The 10809-nt window shown below is 38.0% G+C and overlaps 1 protein-coding gene and 1 long non-coding RNA gene across 3 annotated transcripts; one reads left to right on the top strand and one right to left on the bottom strand.

Moving 5' to 3' along the window:
• The first annotated feature begins 290 nt into the window (after positions 1-290).
• On the top strand, positions 291-2765 carry LOC117614702. 2 transcript variants are annotated; one of them, XR_004583907.1, is made up of 3 exons: positions 294-650; positions 1233-1433; positions 2482-2765. It is a non-coding gene; the product is annotated as an uncharacterized LOC117614702 (long non-coding RNA). The 2 variants fall into 2 exon arrangements; XR_004583906.1 differs by lacking the exon at positions 2482-2765 and having other exon boundaries at positions 291-650; positions 1233-1571.
• Positions 2766-3316: 551 nt separating this feature from the next.
• Positions 3317-5271, bottom strand: LOC117618178 (probable pectinesterase 67). The gene is made up of 5 exons (XM_034347784.1): positions 4925-5271; positions 4674-4836; positions 4293-4499; positions 3930-4180; positions 3317-3679 (listed from the first exon to the last, which is right to left on the bottom strand). The coding sequence occupies exons 1-5, from the start codon at positions 5185-5187 to the stop codon at positions 3526-3528; spliced, it is 1038 nt and encodes a 345-aa protein (XP_034203675.1). The 5' UTR covers positions 5188-5271; the 3' UTR covers positions 3317-3525.
• Between the last annotated feature and the right edge of the window lie 5538 nt (positions 5272-10809).

Here is a 10809-nt window from a genome sequence, read left to right as displayed (position 1 = left end):
TGTCATTAACAACGTGCATGCATAGGTTGTGAGTTGTGGAGGAGGGCTTTCACAACGTGCTGCAATAGTGTGTTGTAGTACATAGAGTTTAACAACGTGTATTTACGGCACGTTGTTGAAACGAAATTGAGAGATTTTTTTGACAATGCACCTTGGCTTCTTGTTGTATATTTAGTTCAACAACACGCATCGCATGTTGTCAAAACTATATCACTTTTTTATAATAATTAAAAAAAAGGGAAAAAAATTGATCCAAAAAAAAAAAGCCAAATTTTTTGCAGGAAAAACTCCCTCTCATTCAAACAAAAAAAAGAAACTCACTTTCTCTCAAAATCTGAAATGTTCTAAATATTTGACAAGCTCTCTACATCTTCTAAAAACTCTCTCTCTCCATCGTCACAACCCAATCTCCAAATTTTTCTCTACTCTTAAAAATTCCATCAAAGACTCACAAAATCTAAACTCTAACCATCCCTCAAGCCTCCATGGCAGAAGCTTGAAGCTCTCTCTCTATCTCTCATCAGTAACTTTTAGGGCTGGGCATCTGAGTACTGCCCTCGCTGCCTACTCGATGTCTCACGCCACTGCACAGACGCAGACCATTGGCTCGCTCTGATTTGGAGTTGCTCATCTTCGATATCTGCAATTGGGTAATTGAGTTCCCTTTTAGTCCTGTTATTGAAAATTAGGGATTAATTTTCATTTGGGTTATGTTTGGTTTGTAGCTTATTTATATCTTCGATTTGCTTTATATGAATTCTTGTGTATAACATAAATTGTAAATTTTTACAAAGGCATGAACAGATAAAGGGTTTTGGAATGGTACAAATCTCCTGGGTTTATTTGTTTGTTTATTTTCTGTTCTTTGTATTTTCTATGTTTTTCTTGTCTTGCCATTTTGTTAAATCTTGTGTGTTATTTCTCCTTCAAAGGAGAGATTTATAAAGTACTATAAGAGTCTAACTGAAGAAGAGACATGTATGTGTACATGTATACTATTTATTTTTAGAATCAGAGGAAGATGAGAAAGTACTATGAGTATTGTGTTATCTTTATCACTTCTAAACACTCCAAACTGAGCTCAATACAACTTGTCTGTCTAACTTTAGTTAAAGTTTTCTACTTGAAGAATTATACGTACTGGGTTTTCAAGTTTTCTACCTGGTATAATATTTATTGTTACTGTAATTATACATGCTTTTCTCATGAGGTCCCATTTTGGTGATGGATAGACAAGCATGAGGAGATGGAGGACTCATGAGCCAGAGTTACATCCCGACTTTGTACATGGAGATTTATGGGAGTCTTTCAAGGACTGGAGTGCATACGGTGCATGGGTCACAAAATGGGAGTGACTCTGTTATGTACTATGTTCCTTATTTGTCTGCTATTCAGCTCTATGTAGACCCATCAAAGCCCTCCACAAGAATAAGGTCAACAATATTGTAAACACAAGACTTTCAATCAATTCAGTCTGTGATTTTTCTGCTTAAGCACTCTGGATTATAGTTTATGTTTGCAGCTGCTAACTCTGGTGCAATGTTCATTCCTTAATGTTTCTGTTCATCCTTTATTGTGTCTAGTTTATGGGTTCACATAGATGTCATTTTTTGGGGAAAATCTGGTGGAAATTTGAATTTAGTGACTGAAGCAGATGGAGCATGCTGTGCATTTTGGTGTGATTAATTTTTTCATTATCATTGTTGGATTCCTTGCACTTCTATTGAGGTTGTTATATATGATCTGTTTGTTGAGTCACTCTCTGAGATTTAGTTGCCTACTTACCCTGATTACATCTGTCTATTACAATGTCCTGAATCTTGGTTGTATTTGTATGTTAAAATGTTCTATTAATGTCTTCATTTACTGGCCCTTCACTTGTAGCTTAAAAACTGTTTTACAAAATCCACCATTTCTTTGAATGGAATGGTCAAGGCGATTGTGGATACCACTTGGTTGGTTGGGTTACAATTTGTTTTAAATGTTGCTGAATCTTGCAGTATATGGGGAAATGGAGGTGATAATAGGTAGTGGGAAAGATGTATTTTGAAATTAGATTGTGAAGAAGAATTATGGTAGTGTAATGGGGGTTGGTCTGTTTATCAGGTGAGGCATCTTATAGGCAGTGGATGACAAGATCTTTAATGTGATGCATGGTGCGGTACTTGTATATAGTGTTACTTTGTGGTAAAGTGAATGTCTTACAGTTTTTGGCATAATCTCACCTTGACTTGGCAAAATGTTGCCCAGAGTTGCATGCTAATAGCTAGTCTGTACTAGAATAGATGTGTGCAGTAAAATCTCCGAAAAGAATTATATATATATTCATAGCTTTTCATGGAGATACATTATAGGTTATGCAAGTATTTCTTTTGACAGTAGACTTCTTAGCAATTGGAATAATTTGTTATTATTTATTTTATTATTTTGGTTATATCTATTTTTTTAATTTGCTCATAGCCTTCTGGATTTTTTTACCAGATAACGACACGGGAGCAAAATCACAATCAAGTGAGTTTCCATAGGTGCACCATTCTTGCTTGGATGCTCGGTTCTTGGATCTCTTCAGGTGCTTCAAGACTTTGAAATGTAACTAATCAGTTTGCTAGACCATGCTTAACAAAATGTTGAAGTTTAATTACTGTGGTAATACAATTTCCCTTAATTTCCATTTGGACAAATGTAACTTGACAATGGATTTGTTGATCTTTCTAATATGTATGGAGCTATTTTTTTTCTTAATGAAAACTCTCTATTCCGGGCTATCTTATGGTTGAAAAGGAAGAAAATAGTTATACTTGGCTAGATTGTATTGTTATAAAGTAATTCTAAAAATAATATTAAAAGTAATAATATTTAATATCACAACGTGCAAAGAGTGTTGTTGAAATGTAAAACAACAACACGCGCATGAACGTTGTCAATCAGACATACAACAACACACAGAATACGTTGTTGTTCTATACTTTCACAACATGCGCACGTTGCCATTATTGGTGTTTACAACACGCGATCAAATCAAGGACAACATGCAAAGTGCGTCATTGAAAGCCATGGAGCTTTTAATGATATCGGCTTCAACAACGTGAGCCGTGTGTTGTCAATGTGTTTTCACAACGCACAATGTGCGTTGTTAAATGACTTTTTTCTTGTGGTGTAGAAAACCAACATTTATATATTCTGATTTATAAAACCCAATGTTGGAACAAGCGACTGCTGACATTACTTGTAGTACAAGCTAGAATCTGAATTGAGTAATAAGCTTGAAAGAATTAACATGAATTAGATTGTAGCTAGCAATTGATTGGATAATGGATTGGATAGAACCACATATATATATCTGCATAATGTAAGTTTTTGATTATAATACAGAGTTTTACATTTGTAAATGGAAAGAAATTATAGGGATTAATCAAACAGATATGAGCCTCTTGCATTGCATGTTCGATCGTAAACTCCTGGCTAATGATCTAATGATCGAGGTTCATGAACAAACAAACATCAATTAATTAAGGGTTAATTAATTCATAGCCACACTGGGAGCCATTCCTGGCCATTGATGAAGTCGATAGACAAGAAGGGGGCAGCTTCTTTTTCAGTGAGTTGTTTGGCCCATTCAGCTCGCCCTCCAGCCTCGGCTCCTGGCCCTTTGCATTTATATTCCGCATGGTATAAGGTTCTGTACATTTTCATAATCATCCCACAACATTATGTGTTAGTCGACCAAAACTTTGGCATAATAACAACCAATACAATTAAGGAAACAAAAAACAACATGTTAGTGTGTGTGAGAAACGTAAGTGATCTCGGGTTTTTAACCTCAATAACACCTTATTAGTATGTGTATGTGAGAAATTCCCTTCTTCCTCGTACTTTAAATTTCTATTGCTTGTATTTAAAAAAACAAGGACATGTTAGTTGGTTCTTACTCTGTGCCACCAGCATAGCTCCAATTGGTCCAGCCTTGAGGCACGACGGTTTTGGAGAGATACATGTGTGCATAAACAACTCTGGAAAAGGCACCCTTGGCCCTGCCAAGATACACAGTGTCCCCAACACCATACAGCTTGCCCTTGTTGAACACAAACCCACTGTTCTCCTTCTCGCTCTCCCTGTTTTGAGCTGTCACAGACCCCTTAATTGACACCCTTTTGTCTCCAATCACAAACATCTCACAGCCCTGCATTAATTGTATACATTTATATTAATTTACTCTGTGAAATTAACAATATGAAAACCCCAAAAAAAAAAACAAAACAAAAATTATGATAAATTGGAGTACTAATACTTACGTGGTAGACAGATTTACCACGTCCAAAGATGAAGTCGATTGAGCCTTGGATGTAGCAGTTATCATAATAATGCCTGCCCTTATAATCGAAGAGGGTGTTATGGGTACTGTAAAATGCACAATGGTAAAATGCTACTTTGTCTGCTGCCACAAATGCTGCCACTGACTGGTTCTGCGAGGTGTAAGCCACACCTGTGGGAGCCTCATTCTGCACATTGATTCATCGTTCAATTATATATATATATATATATATATATATATACAGTCAGAAATTTAATCCTCGCTTCAGAAAAGAGAATGATTAAGTTTTTCTTGCTTGAGAGTTTCGTTTAACATATTTTAATATACAGCATATATGTAGACAAAGGAAATGATGATGAACCTTGAAGCTAATCCCAAAGGCAATGAAGTGGGGAGCTTCGACGCTGAAAGTAGCAGATTCGACGTTGTCCGAAGAGCTTTGGGACCAGACAATGGCGGACCTTCCCTTCCCATTTCCTCTCATGAATATATAGGGCTTACTACGTGGTACGATCACCTTTTCTCTGCCGGCCAAAACATATATAATGTAATACCTAAAAAAACTTATTAATTAATTCCAAAAGAGGCTCTAATTAATTGATGGTGAATTACCTGTACACCCCTTTCCTAACATGGATGATGATCCACTTACTATTTCCTTCAGGAACAGAATCAATGGCAGCCTGAACAGATTTGAAATCTCCCTTGCCATTGATATCGACCTTGATGGTGCGGTTGCTGTTAATCTTTTGGGTCAACAGGGGAGAGTCAATTACTGTTTCCGCAGTCAATCCATCGACAACATTTGTGAAAGTTACTGCGATGGAAAAAATGATTGCCAAGGTAATGAATGTTGTGGATGTAGACCCAGCCATGTTTTAGGGAGAGCAAAATCTTCAATTTGGGTCAAGAGTTTATATAGTGGGGTTTATTGTTGGCTAAACGAAATTCCCATCTATTTTAGAGGGCCTCCGTTGGATTCTTGTCTGGTTCTTCTCTTTTCATTTGCTTATTTTCAACTTCTTTGTTTTTCATGAGCAATTCAGAGGGTGGACAGGTAGGCACACGTTCTAAAATGGGGAGAGAAACACACACAAATTGTAGGTAGGTTTTAGCTCGTCCGTGTGTTAACCGTTCAATATATGGCAGTCTTAAAATGATGACGTGGTTACAAAATTTTCTTTTGTTGCTTAACATACAACTGCATGTATACCATTAAATAAATAAAAGATGCATACAGTTTTGGTCCAGAATTTTTATAGCAAGAAACGTTAATTCTATGTTGTGGGTACATTCAACATAAATACAATATAAATATTTGCACGAAGTTTGAGGTTTACCAGGTAGAGAAACAATTGGTTTATATTACTTTTTTTTTTAAAAAAAAAATAAATCAAATAGAAACTTTATTAGATAAACTTCAACGGTATAATTAAAGACATCTAAAATACTAACGCAGTAAGGGTACGTAGGCACCCTATGATTATAAGGTGTAGCCACAAGGTAGAATGTTTGAGATTACCAACGCAGTATTACTGTTCTGAAAGTTGAGATGAATTTTATTAGTATATTGATTTATTTGATTTATTGCGATATGAGATTAGGATATTATGATGCTTAATTTGGATATAATTGAATGCATGCTGAACGATTGAGTTATATAAATGTTTGATGACAGGTGGAGATTTTGGGAAATTAGTAAATTATAGGGAAAACTCTGCCGAATTTTCGGCAGAAGATAATCTTATTTTAAAAGTGGATTTTTAGTTAGAAGGGTAGTTTGGTCTTTGTGCCCGGCTTTAGCAAGATGTCAGACACTCACAGGGTTCTGCTCGAATTCCAAAGTGGAATTTGGGTCGGGTCCTGTCACCAACGGTAACAAAATTTGACTTCTGCTCACTGATGTGATCCCTGACAGAATCCAATGAGCATGTGCCACGTGTCGCAACCCGGACGCTCTGATCGGTTTTTTTTCCAGAAATCCGACGGTAAAATCTGATTTTTTTTATAAAAAAAATACCAAAAAATTCTGGATTTTTTCCCTATAAATACCTAACAATTTTATTCACTTTCCACACCAAATCTTCATACAATTTCTTCTCCTTCCAATATTTTTTACTCTCCACTCACATTATTCACTTTCCACACCAATTCTTCATACAAACTTTTCTCCTTCCAATATTTTTTACTCTCCACTCACATTTTTCTACTACTTTCCATTTATATCAAAAAACAAATGGCATCTTCTGTCAAAGCCGGAAGCTCGTGGACAACTCATGAAGATATTGCATTGTGTCAGTCTTGGGTGATCGTTAGTCATTGCCCTGTCTCGGGCAATGAGATGAAGTTCCCTCATATGCGGAGCAAAATTTATGGAGAATTTTGTCAAATATCGGGTTCCATTCAGACCGAAATGACCTTGTCTAGTAGCTGAAAAATTCTGAATAAAGAGTTAGGAAAATGGAGAAATGCCTTGACAAAAGTAAGGGAGAACATTCGAAGCAGTCAAAATCTATCCGATGAGGTAAAATATTTATAATTGTCATTTTAATCAATTTAATGTAATTTTTTTTTATTGCATATTCTATTTTTTTTTATTGCATAATCTTTTTTTTTCCTTTTTGCATTTCCAATTTGTCTATATTTTCTTGCATTTCCAATCTTATCCGAAAATTTAATTACGAAAGATTATCAAAATTAATGGTTTAAAGTTAAAAAAAAAAAAAAAAGGAAATAAAGTACAATGAATAGTAATTGCCTTAGCCTTAGCCTTAGCCTTTTGGGTGGAATTATAAATGGCAAGGCTGCCACTATTCACGTGAATAGTGGCAGCCCTTACCTTATCCCTTTGGGGTGGAGATGCTATAGAGCCTAGTTGGAGAGAAAAATCCAAAATTAGCCACTTGGTATTCTAATTGGTTCTTTTGGAGGGGGGAGAAAGGGGGAGGGGGGGGAGAGGGGAGTGAGGTGGGTGTATTCAATTAAGATTTTAAAAGAGTTTAAAAATCCAGGTGTATTCAATTAAGATTTTAAAAGAGTTTGTAAAAGTTTGGGTGTATTCAATTCAGATTTTAGATGACTTTAAAAAAATACATCGAAATCTAGGTGTATTCAATTATGACTTTTTAGAAGTCAAACAAAGTTTAGGTGTATTCAAAAAGTCATTTATTTTGAAGGAATAAATGAGTTGTTCGATTTCGTTAGAATTTAAAGTGGTAAGTATAAATACAAAAGGCTCTAACAAATCTTATGTCAAACCTAGAAACTTTGAAAGTGCTCTACTCTTTCTAGCCTTTGAACGTGTGTGCTTGTCAAGTGGAGGTAAAAAATCTCCTCTTTTTCTACTACGCTTACATATATGTACGATCTCTCATCGATAGTCTTCCCAATAATTGTGGAGGTAATAACATTTGGACATCCGCATTGTAGTAGAAAACATTGCAAAGCTTAATAATTTTTTTGGTGAAAAAAAATGGTAGTTAATGAGCTACCACTCTAAGCCGGATCGCTGTTACATTACCAAAATTGTGAACCTAGTCAGCTTTTATTAAGTAATTTCAATGTCAATTGGTTTAAGTGGAGCCTGCCTGATGAAGAGAGCTCAGACTTCATAAATAAGATAGGAGCGTTGGGTTGGGTCCAAAACAATACAGTTGGATTGCAGTGATCGGTCTATTCTTTTGCACTGAGGTGTTGACATGCATTCTCTATGAGAACAAACCACCGAAATCAGTGAAACCCATAAGATCTACAATGGTACTAACAAAAACAAAGATCATCAATTGTAAAACAGCCTCACGATATTCTTGATGAGAGCGGTGTGTGATCAGTCTCTAGAATTCTCCGCTCGACACGACACGTGTCTCTTCTTTTGGCATTACATTTCTCCTCTGGATGTTTGAATATATATATTGATTAAAAATTTAAAGCCATGCTTGCTTTTTCTTTTGTACAAAACAAAACAAAAAACATGGCTTCGCCATGAACATGTGAATGATGCCGTGTTCGTTTACTTCGGCAGTTGCAGGTCATTTTCCAAACCAAAGCACCAAATTATATGCAGTGTGCATTTGAGAAGAGCGATATACTAAATTCATATACAATATATATTTGAGAAAAGCAATATACTAAACTCACACACCGTGTACACAAAAACAGAAATACTCAAAGGCAGGGAGCAGTAATGCTTCAAATCCAATTAAAGTTACAAGAATAAATATGGAAATATGAGCGTTTAAGCCTCATCTTTATGTCAAGTAAATACTCTCCACAGTGAGAGCTCCCTCACCGTCTCTGGTGATTCTCCCTAAGCTTGGTCTTAGCTGTTGCTTGTCAACCCATCTACATCGCATTTAGTTCCACAAATCCTAACCCAGCTCCATATCCATTAAGTTACCAAATCTCATCCCTCCTCCATTGCTTTAGTCCCTCAGATCTCAACCAATCTCCATCGCATTTAGTTCCTCAAACCTCGACCAAACCTGTACTTGTCTGTTTCATTTACTCCTTACACCCACCCTCAATTCCATTAATTTCAACCCTGGCACCAGGACACAATCACTACGAGATCTTTCTCAGTTAATTACTTGATGGCTCTCTGCTTCTTGAGCCCTGGGCAGTTTTATTTCCCTGGCATTTGAAGGTCTAAAGTCATGAATGCACAGCAGCAACCTCGGAGCCTAGGTTCCTTAAACTGCATACCAGGAAATAACATTAACTTTTTGCCAACAACCACACCAAAATCATCAATAGCCAATCCCATCAGCTTCTTAAATCCCCCGATTTACCTCATACCTATTTCCACCGCCATAACAATCAATATCTTCAAATCTTATGCCCATCTAAGAGCATTCAAGCTACTCCCTCTCATTTTAAACCCACTAGAGAACTTTTCCCACTCAAACATGGCACAACACAGTACAGAGGAACTAACAATCCAACTTGAGGAATCTTTGGGTATCTCCTCACTGGAAAATGGTCCGAAGTTGATTGGTGCTGTAATAGCAAACAAGATGCCCAATCGTGGGGCTATAAAAAACATCCTGAAAAAGGCATGGCAAGAGTTTGGAGAAGCAAAGATCACCTGGATACGTGAAAACCTGTTTGCCATCTCTGTCCAGGATGAGGATATGGCAAGGAAGATCTTGGAGCGTGGCCCATGGTCTGTCATGCGTCATTGCTTCTCGGTTAGAAGATGGCCTTTGGAGCTGGCAGTGGAAGAAATTGATACCCATCTTGTTCCTTTTTGGGTACAAGTTCGAGGAATTCCCTTGAATCTATGTACGGAGGAAAATGCTGTGAAGATTGGGAGGAAAATTGGAGATCTGGTTGAATATGAGAACCCCAACCAAGCCAGAGGTTTCCTGCGTCTCAGAGTAGAAATAGACACCGCCCAGCCCCTTCCAGCAGGCTTTTGGCTCCCGCGCAGCGATGGCTCCGAAACTTGGGCAGAACTGCAGTACGAGCGTCTATCTGATTTCTGCTATAACTGTGGCAGACTGGGACACTGCAACACCGAGTGCCCACAAGAGAGAGCCGAGGAGGGAGCTGCGGGATACGGTACTTGGACGAGAGCCAGAGTTATCAGAGAGCTGTATGAACAACCCAAACCCATATCGGCGCCGCAAGGTGAACGAAGGGCCGCAACAACACCAAACCAGAGACGTACCAATGATAGGGGGCGGCGCGTGCACCATGCGCGTGAGATCAGGGAGGATATAGTATCTGAAAGTCGCGAGCAAACCTGTGAGATGACAAGTCAACTCAGGACACACGGCTCAAGATTCCACCCGTTGCTAACTGATGGGACTCACGTGGTAACTCAGGCCGCTGGAGACACAACAAATCAGCTCGTTCTGAGCAGATCTGTAAATCCCTCGAGACACACATTCATGACAGACAAGAATCAAGGAGAAACAACTCAGATTTTGGGGAAGGCAGCAGAAAGAAGTTTCAACAACACGGTAACTTTGGAAGAAATTAATCTGCCCTCAGAATTTATCAGACCTGCAGGCAGAAAGGGACCCATTTCGGAAGAAGAGAGAATGGAGTTACTGAAGGCCCAAAACATAAAGGCAGCCTCTTTTATAACTGACTGGACCAGACCAGGCCCAAGCCACAGAGAAGACAGATTTGATGATGGGCCGCCTGGAAGCGATTTGCAGCTTGAACCTGTGCTCTCAAACCCCTTTGGACCCCAGCTAAACCAAACCTCCCCCATGCTGGCGGGCCAGATAAACAACATGTTTACTAGCATGGGTCTTAAAAGGGTTGCTGAAACAGAAGTGGTTGGCAATTTCAAATCTCCTGATAAAAAGGCAAAAGGCTCCCAGCATGAAGAAAGCTCGGGCTCGACAAAAGGAAAGACAATAAAGGCCTATGGAAGAACAAATCGTAGAAGGGGTCAGGCTTTGGGAAGCAATCTATTTTCGGAGGAAAGGCTTCAGGAGGTCAAAGTTACTGAAACTGAAGATTGGGGGAGAGTGCGAAAACAAACA

Source organism: Prunus dulcis, chromosome 1, assembly GCF_902201215.1.
Source record: "Prunus dulcis chromosome 1, ALMONDv2, whole genome shotgun sequence".
Classification (NCBI taxonomy): Eukaryota; Viridiplantae; Streptophyta; class Magnoliopsida; order Rosales; family Rosaceae; genus Prunus; species Prunus dulcis.
The sequence above is the reverse complement of the archived record's forward strand: the minus strand, read 5'-3'. Positions and strand labels throughout refer to the sequence as shown.